This window comes from Panthera leo, chromosome C2 (genome assembly GCF_018350215.1).
Source record: "Panthera leo isolate Ple1 chromosome C2, P.leo_Ple1_pat1.1, whole genome shotgun sequence".
In the NCBI taxonomy this organism is placed as follows: domain Eukaryota; kingdom Metazoa; phylum Chordata; class Mammalia; order Carnivora; family Felidae; genus Panthera; species Panthera leo.
Window position 1 is genome coordinate 133,426,338 of NC_056687.1, and position 20,707 is coordinate 133,447,044.

At 36.0% G+C, this 20,707-nt stretch overlaps 1 protein-coding gene across 1 annotated transcript; it reads right to left on the reverse strand.

Annotated features, from left to right (window-relative positions):
• Positions 1–901: 901 nt before the first annotated feature.
• DAZL (deleted in azoospermia like) lies at positions 902–20,117 on the reverse strand. Its single transcript, XM_042902980.1, has 11 exons — positions 19,798–20,117; positions 12,957–13,103; positions 12,591–12,682; positions 11,960–12,011; positions 11,485–11,548; positions 11,255–11,394; positions 9,810–9,881; positions 9,025–9,075; positions 7,864–7,977; positions 6,607–6,705; positions 902–2,901 (listed from the first exon to the last, which is right to left on the reverse strand). Exons 1-11 carry the CDS (start codon positions 19,798–19,800, stop codon positions 2,848–2,850), a joined length of 888 nt encoding a protein of 295 aa, XP_042758914.1. The 5' UTR covers positions 19,801–20,117; the 3' UTR covers positions 902–2,847.
• Positions 20,118–20,707: the final 590 nt, after the last annotated feature.

Genomic DNA, 20,707 nt, shown 5'->3' on the forward strand with positions numbered 1-20,707 from the left:
ACCCTCAACTTGCAAATATGCCTAAAATATCACGCAGGTTAAAAACAATTGTTTAAGATATATGTAATCTAGTTTTAGGGTCTCAAAAATGTTACAAACTGTTATTTAGTTTAGTCAAGGCTAATGAAATATTCTGGAAAATGGCCAATATATATTTATGTGTCCATACATACACACACGTACATTTAAGAATTACTAATCTTTAGCAAATGATTACTTTAAACATCAAAACTTCATCTCTAGTGATTCAGAAGGCACTGTTTTATCTTTCACAACCTTGATAATACCCAGTATTCTGGTAATGAGTCCATTAAGAAATACAACATAGGAACCTCCAAAGGGAGAATTTCCTCTCTTCTGGCCTCAGCTGATAGAACTAGGAGTACCGGAGTTTGAGCTGGAAGAGGTGGTGAGTAATGACCTTTTGGACACATCCTCATGCAATAAATACAGTATGAGAATTTAAGCTCTATCATTGACAACTGCGATATCCCCAAATAAAAGGATCACTGAGGATAAGTGCAAAGTACGTAGTAAAATATTTACAGAGTCCAAAATGATAGGGACCTTGGCTCTGAAACTATAATCACATAGGACTTACCAAGCATTCTCACTAGGCACTGTTCTGTTGATGCATGGCATTGGAATCAACTGTTAACCATTTCCCATTCAATCTAAGAGGGATTATTTTCTCATGAAAACCTCTTAATTTCATTAAGAGAACGCAGTACAATACAATGTACCAAAATTTGTTTGTATAAACTAACTCTACCAGATTAATAAACTAAACAGTATTTATGCTTCTGAATTTCAAGGATCTACACCTTGTCACATACTACCCACCCAACTCTCCAGCATTTCTTTGGATGATATGACAGGAATAAGTAGGTCAAAAATGCACTTGGGAAAAAAAAGTTTCTTTATTTCTATTTATTCATTTACACAAAGACAGTATTAACAATAGGTAATAGGAACATACTTTTAAGTTTTAAAATTAATTTTCTATTTTGAAAGGTTCAGGACTTTGTCTCTTTTTTCTATTTTACTCCTTTAAATACTTCAGTCCAACAAAAAAGCAGAAAAATAAAAAGTTTATTCTCTTACTTTTCTTAAGGTCAGATTGGGATAATTAGAATCGGCTCTTTTGAATTTAGCTATCATTTAGAGTAACCTGGAAATTTATTCACAGAATGATACATGTAAGAATGTTAAAGCACAACCAACAAAACAAAACAAAACAAAACAATTTTTTAAAGGACAAATTTCAGGGCACTTTCAAATTCTGAGGCATAAGAAAGCCCTCTTTGGGATCCTTAAGTTAAAAGATTCTTCCCTTTGATACAGAGTGAAAATTATTAGGAATTATAAAGCAACCATGGGACTGATAATAGGGCCCATGGCAGCTGCCTTAAGTTAGGGATAAATGGAATCTCTATGTTTTAGTGAAGGGACCAACAAAAGAAAGTCCAGGAAGCCACCTTAAACTCATTTCCATGGCAGGTCAAATGATGCGGATACATGTTTCCTTTAGAAAGATTTTATCCCACTGCCACCTTTCTAAGGCTTAGCCCTCAAACTGTTCTTGTTGCTACTTCTCTTCTTTACACCACCTGTTCTAGGAGCAAAACTCCTGGAAGAATGGTGCTACAAACTGGAAAATCAAGACTGTGGGGACACGAAAGGGGCTCTAGGGGCCAAAATACACAGCATCTAACAAGGAGACTAGCTAATCTAGAAATGGACTGTTAACTCTGACTCTAGTATATTCTCGAGATATGCTTACAACTTTAGTGGTATTTAAACATCAAAATTACTTGGACTCTTCTAAGCATATTTTACTTTTAAAAAAGGAAATATACTAGGCTAACAAGCAAAAATAAAAATGTATTTGCTCTTCAACAAATAACTAATATTTTAATGTTTTTATAAAAACAATTCCTTTCAGATACTCTGATTAACCTTTAAGTGACATAAAAAAAAGTTTCAGCATTCTTTAACATCAGTATTTTGCACAATTTAAAATACAGCTACTGAGTGTAGCATTTCAATGGGAAAAAAAAAAGAAAAGAAAAAAGGAGAATGGTAACTCACTGAGAAGTTTATATACCTAGTAAAGTTTAGTTTGTCTTGGATTCTTTAAAAAAATCTGGCCCAGAATTTTAGTTATCCTAATTACCATCCCAATCAAATAGGGTATCTATGTGTGGATTCTAGATACAGGTAAAATATTTTGAACTAATAAACACAAGACCCACTGATTGGACTGTTTGTTTAGAATCTTTTTTACTGGGTTTGGACAAAGAAGACTTCAATAAAGCTAACTATATATTGAGTTCCACTGATTAAAAATGCAGTTTTAAACACTCTGCTTTTGTGGTAAATTTTGAGAGAAATCATAAGCGTAAAGAACAATATTGTAAATGTTGTACTGTTTGCAGGTAGTTGTTGGAGAAGTGAAATGCTTGTATTCAAACTATCAAAATTCTGACCTTTCAGAATAGGTTTTATAAAACAATTTCCTGAAAATCAGCAACTGCTTTAAGCTCTTAAAATATCAATTTCAATAAAAAATATCCTTACAGATAAATCTTAAAGTTATTCCTTTCAGTCTCAATTATTTTTTACTTCAACTATATATTGAACACAGAACCAGTTTCTAAACATCTAATGAAGAACAATCTGAATGTCAAATAAAGCTAGGCAATCTAACACAACTTGTATAAGAAAGTCTCAGTGTGATTTATCAAAATTCAGAATTAAATTTCTAGAATAGTGAAAAACTTTCAGTCTCTTCTTAATATTCAAAATCAGCAACTTCCCATGAGACTAGAAAGTTAGCAGAAGGGATCAAACAGATTTAAGCACTGCCCGACTTCTTCTAAAGTGATGTACTCTTTTATCCTAGAAAAGACAGAAGTAAGTCCTTTTTATTACTTCACTGAAAACTTTCGTATTATCGCTATGACCTAAGATAGTTGCAAAATAGTTAAGCATTCATTTTGGGTTTAAAAACTGTTAAGAGAAAAGTAGTCCTTTTGGGGAAGCATTCCTGAACAAATGTAACAAGTGTAACAAATGTACCAGTGAGTAGTTTTATTCACTAATTTAAAAAGAAATCTCAGGAAACAGAAACAGAAGACTTGGAGTCAATACCATTTTACAAAGATTATTAATTAATGATTTGGCAGTGATGCCCCAAAGACAGCTGGCATAAAGCATATTTAATTTTTAGAAGTACTGTTTTTACTAAAAGAAGTGCATCTGGTAGAAATCACAGCTTGAGAATACTACAATTCAAACTAAAATTTTATACTTTTAGGTTAAAAGCTAAAAGTTTTGGCATATTTAAAGGTATATCCTTAAACTGTGATGAAGATATATCACTCTTTAGGAAATGAAGAGACAAAGAAAAATACATGCAAAATTTTCCTCTCACTTTATGTTGCCTGCAGATGTGCAGACAGAAGGAAGTGAGGCTGGGGTGCTTGGTTGGCTTAGTCAGTTAAGCATTGGACTTTGGCTCAGGTCATGATCTTACAGTTTGTGAATTCAAGCCCCACTTTAGGTGAGACCCATTTCTCTCTCTGCCTCTCACTCAGTGCCCTCTCTTGGTGGGGGGGGGGGGGAGGTGGAGTAAAGCCTTACAAAAAGGAATGGAGCTATTTTCTTTTCTATAAGAGCTTAACTGTGTGCCCTTTTCCTAGAGATTAAAAATCAGTTGGCATATAAAGAAGAGTAACTTCTGGAAATTATGTAACCTTTAATATACTCTTTTATATGACAGGCTAATATCCTGTTTAGTTTTAAGCCCAGAAAAGTGGTCATAAATTCAAGTATCTTCAGAGGTCAGGTAGGACATGAAAGATTATAAAGACAAGATAGAAACAGTATATACCCTGCCTCAATGCATTCAAATTCAACTAAAACAGCAATATTTAGCTAATCAAAATAGGTCTAGATACCAGACTTCAGACTACCAACTTCTGACTCCTAGCCCAGAGGAACAGAAAACCGGAAAGTTCAAAGTAGGGTTTTTAGTTAACACCAAGTTTAAAGACTACTTTCTGCCTTGTAAACAAATCATTTATAAGTACTACCTATTTAACTTTCAGAACTTTGGGCAAGGTAGGCTGTTAAAACAATCCTAGTCCTTTCCTTTTAAATTATACTATGTAGAATGAAATAATAAGAAAACGAATGTCAACTTTAAATGAACATGTTTACTTCCTGTTGAGAAGATATGTTAAGAACTTAATCCTACTATGGCTCTACTCTTGCGCATTATACAAAGTCCTTAGTATATCCCCATTAAAAAGGTTGGAAGCTTCATCCTACATCCATTCATAGATTAAAAAAAAAAGCTATTCTCCTTTCCCTGTTTTAAGACACAAAGCAATGGTTAAAATTTTCCCTTTGAATGTAAAATGGTGTAGTCATTTTGGAAAAATTCTCACAATTCCTTGAAAGGTTAAACATAGTTACACAACATAGCAATTACATTCCCAGGTGTATACCCAAGAAAGATAAAAGTCTATGTCCACACAGTAACTTGTCCATGAATGTTCATAGCATTACTCATCACAGCCAGAAAGCGGAAACAACCCAAATGTCTATCAAGTGATGAATAAACAGAGTGGTATATCCATAAATAAAAAGAAATGAACCACTCATACACACTGTAACATTGATGAACCTTAAAACCATTATGCTACGTGAAAAAAGTCAGTCATAAAAGGCCACATATTGTACTATTCTATTTATATGAAATGTCCAGAACAGGAAAATACTTTGAAAAAAAAAAAGTAGGCTAGTGGTTCCCTAGGGATAGAGGAGTTGGGGGGGGATAAAGAGTAACTGCAAATGGTGAAAGGGTTTATTTTTGGGCTGGTTAAAATATCCTAAAAATGATTGTGGTCATGATGGCACAACTCTGCAAATACACTAAAAAATGGAATTGTGTGTTTTATAAGGGTTTACTGTATAGTATGTGGATTATATCTCAATAAATCTGTTGTTAAAAAAAACACAAAAAACCTTCCCTTTTAATAAGCACAATATTCCTCCCTCATTAGAGTGAGTAGTTGGTTCCTTTCCATATTCACAGACTCAGACCTAAGGGATCTTAAAAGACCTTTAGTCCTGTGTCTTCTCATTTTAAACTTGTAAAATCTGGAACCTTAGTTAAAGATTATCAAGTAATCTATCTAATGTGACATAACCAGGATTAGAAACCAGAACTTTCTTAAATTCAAACACTCACATTCTCTTCCATGTCATCAACTCTTAATCAACTTCCATTTCTTTCTACTCAGCTCTTTTCACTGCTTCACTTTATCTCTTCTCCCCCCACATTGTTCAGGTATGTAATTTGAACGATCAACTTCTTCTCTTTCAAAAAATATTTTTTAAAGTTTATTTATTTTGAGAGAGAGAGAGAGAGAGAACACACACATGCGTGCTCATACAACATACAAGATGGAGATGGACAGAGAGAGGGAGACAGAATCCTAAGCAAGCCTCACACCACCTGATGTGGGGCTTGAACTCAGGAAATGTGAGATCATGACCTGAGCCAAAATCAAGAGTTGGATGCTCAGCTAAGCCACCCAGATGCCCCACTTTTCTTCTCTTTTGTCTAATATCCACACACAGCCACACCTCATTTTACTCCAATCTCATGTGTCATTTTTTGCAAATTAAAGGTTTGTGGCAACCCTGCATTGAAAGAGTCTATTGGCACCATTTTTCCCACAGCAATTGCTCGCTTTGTGTCCCTGTGTTACATTTTGATAATTCTAGTACTGCACAATTACTACTATTATATTTGTTATGGTAATCTGTGATCAGTGATTCTGAGCTGCTGAAAGCTTAGATGATGATGAACATTTTTTAGCAATAGAGTATAGATGTATTTTTAAAATGTTTATTTTGAGAGACAGTGTGAGCAGGGGAAGGGCAGAGGGAGAGACGAGAGAGAATCTCAAGCAGGGTCCACTGAGCCCAGCACCCAATGTGGGGCTCGATCTCATGTATTGTGAGGAGGCAGACACTTAATGGACTGAGCACCCAGGCGCCCCAGCAATAAAGCATGTTTTAATTTAGATACGTATACCATTTTTTTTTAGATATAATACTATTGGACACTTAATAGACTACAGTATAGTATAAAGAAAACTTTTATATGTACTAGAAAAAAACATTAATTTGACTCACTTTATTGCATATTCGCCCTATTGCAGCAGTATGAAACTGAACCCGCATGATATCTGAGTTATATTCTGCTTTGTGTACCTAACATTTCCTCTTTTTCCATTTGGTCAAGCCAATATTCTCTTTCAACTCCCTTCTTTCACAAACCTTTTCAATTACAAGCTTCTGCTAAAGATTTCTTCTGTAAGGACAAACTACACTATATCAAGGTTTGAGCAGCGTAATGGCCAGGTAAAATTCACTCAGAGAGGTTTTCTGAGTTACTAACATCAAATTCCAAGAGTTCAATTAAATAAACGCTCTATGCAATCTCAAAATATATATTCTACAGAAACAAAGATACTTCATATCTGACAAATATGCTTTTTATCCTGTATAATACTATTCCTTTTATACCTTGAAGTAGTCATCTTGAGTAACAAGAGAGTTTCTCAGTCTGTTCTCTGGATTAAACAGACAAGATACCACAGTCTGTATGCTTCTGTCCACAGATTTCTGAAATAAAAAAAGAAGTTTTTCCAACAATCTAAGGACTATTCCTTTTACTTACTTTAACAGGTATTTCAAAGAAAGTTGAATACATGTACTTCTAAAGAATTCTTATGTAATCCATACTACATATTAAATGTGTTACATATTACATTTTCATGTAATTCATTACATATCACTTAATATGTAACTTTTCTATCAAATTTTAAAAATATTTTAGAATCTTAGTGATAAGAGTACTGGTTATAAAGCTCAATTTAGTAAAACCCTCAAATATTTCCTTAAGGTTCTTTAATTTTCCCTGTTAAGATAAGAAACAGTAAACTTCAGCATTTGAAGAAAATATATCTAGGATAAAACCTGATAATTATAACTATTTTAATATTTTTTCAAATTCTAATCATGAATCAAATCAAGGAATTTTTTTACTCTGCAGTTCAGTAGTTCTCAATTATTTTTAATTTCCACTAAGAAACACATGGACAAAGTAGCTGATGTGATAGGAATGTGCACACAGACTCCAACGGGAATCCTTCAATGTTATTATGCACATTCCCATCACATCAACTACTTCCACATTCCCACCCATTCAACAAAAAAACAGGACAATTCAAGAGTGAGAGCACTGTTACATGAATTCGTTCCAACGATAAAAAAAGAAGAAACTGTACCTATTTTGGCATTTCGATTATTACTAGTGACTCTACCACTCTTGAGAGCTGCTGCCATATATAATGTTATGAAAAGAATGCCATAAATATTTGTATATTACTATTCAGCTAAGTAAATGTTTACACTGGTTAAAAAAAAGAGGTAAAATTCATATTAATCTCTTTTGAAGAGAGGATTCTTGAGGAAGCTGTCTACTACATTCCACCAAAGTATGTTTGTACGTGTTAAAGTATGTCTTAAAAAACAATGAAAATACAAGAGAGAAAAGGACTACTGAATCAGAAACTATATGTAAACTCTGAAAGTTTGGGGGTGCCTCAAGTTTCATGAACTTTCACATAAAATGCCAAATTATTAGTCAATTATTTAAGCTGTTATTTTTGGCTTCCATATTTAAATTTGAAAAAAGATACTTGCATCTCTAAGGGCCATTATAAAAACTTCAAAAAATAATTATGAAAATATAAACAAAATATAAAATTAGATGTTTGCCTTTTGTGGGCCATTTCCAGAGGATGGAGTAGCTTCATGAACTGAACATTCACTTTGCAAAACTTCAGCTCCTGGATCAACTTCATTACAGTGGTAGTTAACAGCGGTATAAGTCTACATTATAAAAGTATAATTAAAGAGATGTACATTAGATACATTTCTGAACAATCTATTCTTCAAAATTAGCGGATATTGAGCATTTAAATGTGGGTTGTGTTGAAGCTGAATTATGTTATTTCAGAAACTTTATTTTGAACTGAATAGCTGAATTGCAATAAGGCAGTCTTTTATTTTGAAAAGTCTTCTAAACTTCAACATAATCAGATTAGAAGAGCTCTAAGAAAAAGAAGCTCCAAGGATGCCTGAGTGGCTCAGCTGGTAAAGTGTTGACTTTGGCTCAGGTTATGATCTCGTGGTCTGTGGGTTCAAGCCCCACGACAGGCTCCATGCTGACAGCTCAGAGCCTATAGCCTGCTTTGGATTCTGTGTCTCCCTCTCTCTACCCCTCCCCTTCTCATGCTCTTTCAAAAATAAACAAACATGTTAAAAAATTAAAAACAAAAAACAAAAAACAAAAACCTCCAACATCTAGTTACAGAATGAGAATTTCCCAGTGCCTGAGAATTTGAATTAATGTCATATCATTCAAAGATCCAAACTTGATGAAGGATACAAAGTAACAAACACTAAAGTGTTTTAAAGCTAACACCCTCTTCTGTGTTCTTATATATAACATCTAACAGTATTAACAGCAAAACATTTGCTTCTCTTCAGCAGATTTTTTTTATGGAGAGAAAACTAGATAGATTCAATACAAATTCTAAATTCACTGGATTAGAATTAACACAGGTATTAACACTACCTTCCTTGGATTATATATAATTTAGCACCTATTGTATGCAGAGCAGCCATTGCCTGAAAGCACACAAAAACCACATGAGAAATGAAAAGCGGTTTCTCCCATGGAAGAATATATTGGGGCTGACATTAATAAAACATAGCACATAATGTGAAAGGAAATTTAAAAATATTTTTAGGCATATATGAAATGACAGAAAGTCAAGAAAAATATGATAGTTAAAAGTTAAAACAAGAAAATATTTTAAATAAAGAAAAGGGAGTATACGTTTTAAATAAAGAAAAGAGAGTAATTCTCCTTACCGGGGGTATAACATAACTCCTTTGTTCCCCAGCAGGCCACTGTGGTGGCATCTTAAAAAAACAAACAAAACAAAAGGAAGTAACAATTAGTTAACCATTCTTACACATTTTCACAAACATGAAAGATAGACAATGTTGAGGTATTTGTCATGCTGGTTCCTTGAACTTGCAGTAAAAGAAACAGAATGGAAGAATGAAATACTTTAGGTTTCTAATACCTGAGAGAATTACTGTTACTTTATACATAAACCCTAATTTTTCTCAATTTTCTGGTGTTAGCTTTCAGAAAAACTCAAAGATAGTAGTTCTCTGGATTTATTCCCATAGCTAATGGTCATGGTCCATAGATATGGTCATATCTATGCTCAGAAATTCAGAGAACTACTACTTTGTAGTAGTCAGCTAAAATAAACACTACCAAATATAATTGGAATTCAATGCTCTAAAACCTGAGTTATTTTATTTCATCTATCCCCCTAAAAAAGCTTATAAAAGTTAGTTTGGATGGTTCAGCTATTTGCTAGCAAAAATGGAAGAAAACATGCTGAAATACAGAAGAGGACACAAAATCTTATAAAACAGTGTAAGAAATCTTTATGCTAAGTATATTCCTGTCAAATCTTTTTCCCTTATTTCTAAATAATTAAAGGTCCTAATTCTAGACAAATTCTAACTTTCTTATCTTAAGCATGTTCCACTAGTTTAAATGACAAACTATTGGAGAAATTCATATAAATGCCTGAATAATATTTCAAAGTAAATCATTTTGTTCCCTTTTAAATTACCTGATAATTATATACAGGCAGCTGATATCCAGTGATAACCTGAACTGGTGAACTAGGATAAGGAGGATATGCCTGCAAATAAAGTTTACAGAAAGAATGGATTAACATGGAAAATTCTTGAAAATAATAAAGTAAAACTTCCAATACAACAAAAATATGAATATAAATCATATTTCTATTCTATTCTATTCAGAATTCTATTGGAGTGATTGGCTACATTAAGAAAAATTCTCTGTCAAATGTTAGTCTTTTGGGAGAGGAGAAGGGATGAATGAGGGAAGAGACTGATTTTGCCCATTTTCGTTCATCTTATTTGTGTATTTATCCCTACTGAGAAGTTCTTCCTTATACTGGTGATAAGGCTCTAATTAAGATAGATTTCCATATTAAACTTATATTAATACATCTGTTATTTCTTTGTAAAAATATTTTTAACCAGTTGTGTATTCCTTGACAATATCATAGAGTAATGTGTAGTCCTCCTACACACTTTATGGCTCTTTCTGTATTTCATTTCTACAAGTTAAGGGCAGTATATAACCCCAAAACTGAAATGAACAGTAGAATGCCTTTCATCTTTCAATAAATATTTATTAAAAGCATCTATGTAATATCATATATGAATACACCCAAGTTAAGTAATAGCTCACAGCAAATGTTAGGAACAAGTAGGGCTTTTCTTCTAACCATGTTTAGAGCAAGAAAAATAACAAAAGGTACACCCTGTGTTTAGGGTAGATGGAAAATGTAAACAAATGAAAGACACTACAGAAACACTTCTCTACCATTTTTCTTTTCTTGAAAATAAAATGTCTTTTAAACTGAAGTAAATAAAATGAAGAAAATCAATGTTACTCATCATCAATAGGAGATAGTAAATATTTCAAATCCCATTTCAAATATTCAAGTATCCAAACAAATTGTATGTCAGAAAACTCACAGAATTTACAAATACAGTTAACTCATCAGAAACCTATCCATCCTAGAACCAGAATACATCCAGAAGTCAGTAATCTATAGAAGACATCTGAAAATCACTGAAAATAATGAATAAATAGAACTGCCAAACTTAAAGAAGGATAAATCAGGCAAACACATGAGGAAAGCTGCCTTCAAATATTTTAGGAGTTATCCTATGGGGGGAGGGGAAATGAATGAGATATATATATTCTTCATGGCTACAGAGGTCAGTTCTTAAAGACTTACAAACTATATAGAAGCATATTTTAGCTTGGTGTTAGAAACAATACTAAGAACAACAGATTTCTAACAAAAGTAATAGATTTTCTTCTCATCACTCAGAGACAGTATTACCACTTATTATGGAAAATATGCATCTGATTTGAGGGTAAAAAGTGAGACTGGCTTACTTTTAAGGTGCCCCCATCTATAAGATCTGCAATACTATTTAAAAAAAAGAAAAAGGAATGTTAAGTAATTTTTACCTGAACATACTGAGTTATAGGATTCATCATGGTTGGAGGCTGCATGTAAGTTTCAGTGTTTGGATTACTCCAGACACTCTGAAACTGCGGTGGAGGAGGAGGATTAAAAACCAAAGGACGCGGCTGCACATGATAAGCACCTTTTTAAAGAATAACACGAAAACAAAGACTACTTTTAGTTTCCTGAAAAGCTACATATGTTAATAAGAACAATTCTTCTCCTTACTCACATAAATTTTGTTTCCTGATTGCAGGTCCCAGTTTCAGCTTTTTACCATGGAAATTTATCTGTGACTGAAAATAAAACCATAATAAAGCTAAAATCAATTTCAAAGACTTCTAAGACTTCGGTAAATACCCCAAATCTTCTAAAATTTCTACCATCAGAGATCATCACTGGTAAGAACATACCAAATCAAAATTTATCAGCACGAAGCGACCTTACCCTCACTACCCAAGTGTTGAGAGAAGTCTTGGAATTTGATCAAAAACCTTTATACTCTGTCTCTAACCTTTCCTGTGTCTAGCTCATGAAGCTAGATGTCCAGTTACAAATGAACAGGTTCTGACTAGTTATGTAAGATTACTCTAGGTTTAGATTTCAGACAGGAAGTTTATTTCTATATTTCATACAAGGCTATATATTCAGGACTCAACACTAAACACTGCATCCATAAACTGAGATTTTTCCATAAGATTACTTACTTCTACTATCTTCTGCACATCCACATCATTATAAAATGAAACAAATCCATAGCTACAAAGAAAGATAAATGAAGTGTAAAAATCACCACCAGAACAGTATATGGTCTAAAACTTCTAGTAGTCTATGAAGTAACTGACTGAAATTATACTGATGAAGGATGAAGAATATACTGAAATAAAGTTTTAGATGTACATGATCAGTCATCTATAAATACGACCTTTTGTCTTTTTCCCCTGATCTAGGGGGAAGAAATGCGTGAAGGTTAACATAGTGTGGGTCATCATTCATTAACAGAAAATTCACATCTATGAACGTGAATTTAACTTACTACCTATTGCAAGATGGTTAAAACTTAAGATACCATAAGATACATGAAAAAAACAGCTCTGATAGAACTGATTAATCCACTTACGTAAAATAAATGAAGGTAGGAAATATTTACATACAAACGCTATCAAAATGACTACATAGAAGAGTTGGCAGCAAACTTATCTTTTATATGTAAGAAACAAAGCAAAAAATTTATACAAGTGTAAGAACACGCGTTTTGAATTCTTCTATGCTACTCTATATAGAGACTATAGCTCACATATTTTTTATACTTTACACTGAACATTATGTTTTACTCACCCTTTGGACACACCAGTTCGATCCGTGATTATCTTCACTTCTTTTACTGAACCATATCTAGCAAAGAAACTTCTAATTTCGGTTTCATCCATCTATGGAGAAGAATTTGACTTCAAGAGTAAAAATTCAGCATTCAAAAATTTCAATTATACTATAAAAAAGATTTGAAAATGTGGAGGTATCTCTCCTAAGGATCCCCAAACCACCTGTAGCTCTTTGTCAAAGATACTTTTAGTCTCTATAGGTTAAACATGAACCCAATTCCAAACCTGCATGAAGTACAAAAAAACCTTATGTTTGCATCACGACCCAAACCCCAGTATTCACTAAATATTTTCTTAAATAAATGAAATAGGAATACAATACCCTAACATCAATTCCACCAACAAAAACGGTGTTTGGCATGATTTTGCCTTCTGGTAAAACATAGCCTTGGCTGGTTGTAGCTGATGAGGACTGAGTGCTGGCCTCTCTGGAGATGGTAGAGTTTGGAGTCTCAGGATTTGCAGCAGACTGTAATTTGGAAAGCAGATATCATCACTAAACCAGGATGTGAAACACAATCTTTGTATTTAAAATACAGAGTATTTTCATATGAATTACTTTCATAGTAAATTGACCAGTAATACAGCTTAGTTCAGGTTTAGGATTTAAGGTAATCAGAGTAGATCAGTATGAAATTTTAACAAAAGGGTACAGTACATTCTTAAACCCAGTGTTGCTTATCATCATCTTTTACACTAAAGTAGAATACTGACTTTATACTGAGTTTGTGAACTGGAAAGTTGAGATTTGTAAAAACAGTTATTAAACTCATTCTATTGTATGCCAGGTAAGCAAATTTTCACTTTACTGAGTACCTTATTAAAAAGCATGGTAAATCTTTAAAAAAAGGTAATTTTTAAAAATCTGCATCAAAAACATACATCAAAGCTTTGTTTTCACTTATTTTTTATTTTAAAGAGAGTGCAAGAGACAATGAGCACATACCCATGGCACAAGCAGAGGACAGGGGTAGAGGGAGGGAGAGAGAACCTTAAGTTGGTTCCATGCTCAGCACAGAACCTGACATGGGGCTTGATCCCACAACCCTGAGATCATGACCTGAGCCAAGATCAAGAGCCAGACACTCAACCCACTGAGCCACCCAGACACCCCTACCACAAAGCTGTAAACAAATTTCTTTTGCCTCCTCTTTCTAGTCACCAAAATTAACATGCATTTTGTAATTAAATACTCTTTGTGTTAGTATGCATTTACTTTGGAAATGGATCATGAAAAGATTATTTGTTCACATATCGTAATACCTCCTGCTAAAAAAAGGGCTTACAATCCTTTCCCTTAGTGTTAGGGTGTTCAAAGCATCTTTTGAAATAACATTTTTCCTCTTCACTAACACCAAATCAGTCCCCACTGATAATTCTAATTTTCACAGTGGGCTGATAGATATAAATGATACTATCTTTATTTTCAAATTAAGAGACCCACACATGAAACTCATTTTTCTGGATTCTGGTCAGAACTCTATCTTTAGTTTTTCCACATAAGATTAATGTAAATTTTTCTGAAGCAAAATTTACTGGTAATATATATGTCGGAAAAGCAGTCTAACATAGTGAAACAAAAGTGATTTAGTCAGGAGATCTGGGTTCATGTCCTTTACTAGGTTATAACCCCTTATTTGGTAGCTATTTATATCTGGAAAATTGCTTTGAGAATAAAGTGAGATAACATCTGCAAATTCATTTTGTAAAGTATAATGTGGTACACCAATATAAGTTAGTGTTCTATTATCTGCAGTTATTTTCAATAGTTTAAAAAGCTTCTTTCTTGGTTTTACCATTTACTTATTTATTTTGTACATACTTTATTAATTAACAACCAATTTTAATTGGAACTTCAAAGAACCAATTATTGGCACATCCATATATTTGAAATGCATTTATGAAGTGCCTATTGAGGGGTGTCTGGGTGGCTCTGTTCGTTAAGTGTCTGACTCTGGCTCAGGTCATGATCTCAAAGTTCATGAGCCTGAGCCCCACTTCAGGCTCTGTGCTGACAGCGTGGAGCCTGGAGCCTGCTTGAATTCTATGTCTCCCTCTCTCTCTGCCCTTCCCCCTCCCCAAAATGAATAAACATTAAAAAAATAAAAAAAAAAAAAAGAAGTAGCTATTGATTAAGAGGGAAGTACAAAAGGCTGCAAGAGAAATAAACCCATTACATCTCTGCTTATGGAGAAAAACAGGGACAAAATAAACCAACTGATACATATATTTTTAAAAAGCAAGCACAGTAATTTCTATAGAAATCAGTGACAATAATAAAGTAGGTATAATTCCTATTTAGATGCTAGAAGTTACTAGTAAATTTAAGATTCTATAAACTTCTATACTGATTAGAGAGGAAATCAAAACTCAAATCACCAAACGTGTTTTAGTTTCTATTAATTTGTACACATACAACTGATTCTTGAACATGGATTTGAACTGTCCAGGTCCACTCATTCACAAATATTTTTCAAAGAAATACAGTATAGTACTGTAAATACGTGGAGGAACGGTGGGTTGGTGTCCCTAACTCCTGCATTGTTCAAGAGTCAACTGTACTTGCTATTTCGTGTTTCTATTTGGGTGCTTCCTAATTCTTTCCTCTTAACTATAGTATACTAATATTTCATAATAATGAAATAGAGTAAAAACCTTCTGAAGTTTTCCCATTTTTTTGTTTTCTAATGTTAGTTTTTTTTCCTACATGGGACTGACTATACTACATACTCCACGTATCTTTAACTATTAAAACTTGACTAGATTTCTCTTCACTATAAATAACTTACCAATCCCTTTCAGTTAGTTATTTCATAAGTTCAAGACAAATCCAAAAGTGGCTCTGAAATTCTAACAGACTTTCTTTTCTCCTTCTCAATTTCCCCTTCATTTGTGGATGAACTTTGGATACCTTTCTATTTGACAAACTAGTATTATCTGCTGTGAATGACCACGGATTTATGTTTTAATTTGAAGGTGTAAGGTCAGGCCAGAAAACTGTACCACATTATAAGGGGTTATGAGAATGTACTGATTCTCAACCAGGGGAGATTTTGTGATGCAGGGGCATTTCTGGTTGTCACAACTGAAGGGTACTCCTTGTATCTGGTAGCAGAGGCCAAGGATACAGTACATATCCTATAATGCAAAAAACAGCTTCCTACAACAAAAAACTATCTGTTCCAAAATGTGAACAGGGTCGCAGTTGAGAAACCAATGATAGCATCTCCAGAACTGAAGGTGAAATTTCTAATTCTCATATTCTATTTAACAAAAGTAAAATGGATACTTGAGACATTAGGCAACAATTTGGGAAAAAAGGCCATTGTATGTTATAGGAAATTTGGTTTGGGATTGAGTTATTCAAATTCACCGTCTCGTTAATTGAGATATTAAACATTATATTCAGCAAATCATTTTCTTTACATCTTAAATTAAGACACTACCATGTCTTAATCTTTAACCAGCAGGTGGTGCTCAAAGCTAACAAAGTAAGCAAAGTACTCCATTTTAATAAGACATCAGCAGGGATTTTTTTTAAACTTCTGTGTGTGTACTTGTATACCACTGTAATTTATATACACAACATCCAAAACCAATAAACAACCTTTAATACTTTTAAACTACTGCTAAAAATACTCCACAAATAAATGCTTAGGCTAAAGCAAAAAGTTTGGTATTATTAAAGTATTAATATTAACCATCAATAGCATACAGAAATAAATTTCATATAAATTAAATATAGGGAGTAATTATTTTTCTTAATTATATCTTCAGGTGAGTTGGCGGGTTTTGAGAAAAGTAATGCTAGGATATTAAGTAGCAGGAAACTTGGGAGGCCTTCATATATAGAATTCTCATCACTGGTATTTACAGTAATACATTCCCTGGTGTACTTGGATAATGAAATGACAAAAATACCTAAAAGCTGAAAAAAACCTTATCATTACTAAAGCTCCTGGGATATCAGCTCTTTAACATTATTTCATTCAACTTTTATAGCTACATGCAAGGCAACTGCAATCTGTAATTGACCACAAAAACAATCTATAATTTGTAGTCACTAGAGTTATATCCACAGAAGACACTAATAAAAAAAAAAAAAGCATAATAGGAAATAGGAAATGAAAATCAGAATAAAACCTTGTAAGTAAATCCAAGACTGGACTCTTAGAAAGAAACAATCCAAATAATAGACAAACAATCCTGAGAAAACCAAGAGAGAAAAAGGCAAGAAAGCAAAAATATACATTTGTGTTGAAAAAAGGTGGTATAACCACAGATTATAACAGAATCTTGATGAAATGGCCAACTTTCTAGAAAAATGTCAATCTTAAGAAAAAATACTTGATTCCTAGCTCGGTTTCACTGTGAGTTTTTTTCAAATTGTGAAGAAACAGATAATTTGTGTGTGTGTAGGTGGGTGTGTAGAGGGCACCAAGACAGAAACAATTGTACACAGAAGACAGTGTGTATGAGAAAGATTCAGATACTTTAATTGAAAAACATTCCAGAGAAAAAAGAAGAAAAAAGGTATTTCTCAATTCATTTTACAAAACTAACACCTAAATAACAAAACCTAATCAAAATGGTCCACCTCTGCCCCAACACAAAGATGCAAAATTCCAGCAGTATATAAAAAACATACAATTAAGAACAATTTATATTGAAAACTCAAAGATGGTTCATTCTTAGGAAATCTGTTACTGTCATTCACCAAAGGAAAGCATTTTATAAAATACATCCATCACTGAATTTTTTAAAACCCAAGTAAAACAGAAATCTTACTCTCTGTTGATGTAGCTCTAAGCTAACATCAGGCTTAAAAAGAAACAGCAATTTCCACTGAAATTAGAAAATAAAGGCAACTCCTTACCACTATAAATGACAAAGAATTTTAATGGAGTTCTTATAAATCCTTAAAAAAGATAAACATCCAAATAGAAAGATGGATTAAGAATTTATAAAAAAGAAATTTTAAAAGCTAATGACAAACTTCAACTTCATTAATGAGTAAAAAAAAAAGCACATCAGAATGTATTTTCCACCTATTATTGGCAACTTTAAAAAGTGTTAATACCTCTCACTGGAAAGAGTGTGGAGATCATTCTGCACACAGAACACGTACTGGTACATGTTCCATCAAGAATAACTCAGAAAGATGTACTGTAATTTAAAATTGTTATAAAATGGGCATAACCCTTTCACTCAGTTGTTTCCATTCCTGGCAATTAATTTCAAGGAATTAATAAAATAAGTATTCCAAACCGTTCGCACAAAAATACTTACTATAGTACTGTTTTAATACAGAAAAATTATTCATTATAATTCATTATTCATTATTATTCATTATTTAAATTTGGTAAAACAAGTAATGGTATAATCTTACATCTTAACATTACATACTTGAAATCATTAAAAAAAATTTTTTTACATTTATTTTTGATAGAGAGAGACAGAGCGTGAGCGGGGGAGGGGCAGAGAGAGAGGGAGAGACACAGAATCCGAAGCAGGCTCCAGGCTCTGAGTTTCAGCAGAGAGCCTGAAGCGGGGCTCGAACTCAGAAACCACGAGATCATGACCTGAGCCGAAGTCGGACGCTTAATCGACAGAGCCACCCAGGCACCCCACTTGAAATCCCTTTAAATTTATCTTTGAAAAATAATATCCATTATATTAAGTGAAGGATGCAAGATATAAAAAAGTATTATGTAGCATGGTACAACTTCTATAAAATAAAACTTAACCTATCTACGTGCAATACATGCATAAAACAATCTGGAAGGGCATACATATAGCAAAACTTTGTTAAAGGGTTTGGGACAGACCGGTTTTCTTACACTGATTACTTTCAAATGAGTTAATATGCTACTGTTATAATCAGGGGGAAAAACGCTATTAGCATTCCCCCTTTTCTCTAAAAATGGAGAGGAAAAAAATACTGTACTTTTTGAAGAGTAACTCAGTGATTAGATAACGACATAACAAATAATAATACGTATAATTGCAGATTTTTATATACAGGATAATACATATAATTGCAGACGTTTATTTTAACCTTTATAGGTAGTAATATACACTGTATATAAATGTCCTCCGTTGACTTCTAAAAATGGAGAATACGAAAGATTACACTGCCAATCCACAGCGCCTAGAACACGTCTGTGACTTAAGGGTATGGGTCCAAAGTTTCAGAGTTGCACCTCGTGGTGGGTCACCGCCAAGCATTTACCAAAACTCACCGAAACGTCCCCCGCCAGGAGCAAGTATTACCACTGTGCGGACGTTTGGTTTAAACTCCTGCTGCATGTCGGGAGAGAAAGCGTTTCCCGAGCACAGAACTCGGGCCTCTCGGGTCTGCGGTCCCGCAGGAGCACAGGCAAGCCCGGCCTCGTGCGGCAAGGATGGCGTCGGGCGAGTTTTCCGCCTGAGGCCGCCGCACGAGGGAGCCCCCGGCGCCAGGCCAGGCACGAGGTGCCGCCACCGAAGCTCTCGTGTCCCCGCCGGCCGCCCGGTTTCCCCCGACGTGAGCACCCCGCGCCCCGCCCCCCCCGCCAAGAGCCTGCCGCCACCACGTGCGAGGGCCGGAAAGAAACCACTTGCCGAGGAAAACGCCGGCCCTCAGAGTCGACAGCCCAGTTCCCGGAGAGCCGGCGCCAGCTGGCTTCCGGGGGCGGCAGACCGACGCCATCTCGCACCAGACGCGCGGCCTCCTCTCCTCAGGGTAAGCGCGGGAAGGGAGGCCCGCAGGGCGGGGTGGGGGTGGGGCGGCCGCGCGGTATTCACCTCCCCCCCATCCCCCCCAAGTCCCCGCGGTCCACACCGCAGGCCGCCCTCACAGCCTAGCGGGCGCCTGCAGGAGGCAGGCGGGGCGGCGTGAAGGTCGTGGCCCTGCACGTGGTCGGCCGGAGGGACAGCGAGCCCCGGGGCCATTCCCCTCAGCGACAGCCACGGGGAATTCTTCCCCTCCCCCACGCCTCTAGGCCGCCTCGCCCTCCTCTCTCAGGCCATCTGTGGTGCACCCGGGCCGGCGCCCCAGAACAAGGAAGCGGGGCGACCCCGATTTCAGCCCCCCTCCTGCGCGGCGCCAGAAAAGCCGAGTTTCCGCCACCCGGGAGGTCCCCACCCGGGCGTGCGCCCCTCAGGCCTCCTCCCCAACTCACCATGATGGCGGCAGCTAGCTGTTCCCGCTGAATGGGCTCGAGGAGGAGCGGAGGCTGGGCTTCTGGCACCACTCTTAGGGCTGCCGTTCGCTCTGCTCTTGCCGCTGCCCGGCTTCGACTTGGGCAAAGGGATAAAAGAGGACTAGAGGAAAATCGAAAGCGAGCGGCGCGATCCAGGAGCCCTAACAACCAAGTGGCGATGCTGAGGGGCGCAGGCGAACTGAGGCGTGGCCTGCGGGGCTCCCAGAGGTGGCTCCTGCGCCGGGTACTGGAGCTCGTGGTAGCCGCCTCAGCCAATGGGTGACAGCCCCCCGCCCCCTGCGTGGGGCGCTTAGGGGGGCACCGGCTCCCCCATCGGGGGTATGGAGGGGGTGCGCGCGGGCCGGCACTCCGTAGCCAGGGAGGCGCCGACCTGAGACTTGTGGGCTGACAGACCCCCTTTCCCCTGGACCCACACGTCACCCCGAAAATGCCTTTGAAGCACACTTGAAATAAGCGTGCATCCTTAAATGTATATGAAAATTAAAAAAAAAAAAATTAATGCATCTACGCTCTAGTTTCAAAATGGCGCCCGAACGCCCGGGATTAACCCGTTCCCGGTTATCCCTGTTGTCGCCCCCCCAAATCGATTAAATGACTACAGAAATAGAAAATAGAACCAAGTCTGTAGACTACGGGGAAGGAGACCCCCAAAAGTCCAGAAACATGGGCGCTTTTCTGTCAAGTTTGAGGTAGATGGGGTTGGATTGGACAGATAGGGCGGGCCAGGTTGGTTGGCGTTCAGGGCGTTTATTATTTCAAGAAACGTGTTGATGGTATCGACTGGTGATAGCACGGTACCGCAGATACAGGATAGAACGAAACGGGCAAACATTTCTTCCCTTAGGGAATTTAAATTGTAAGGGGGCGG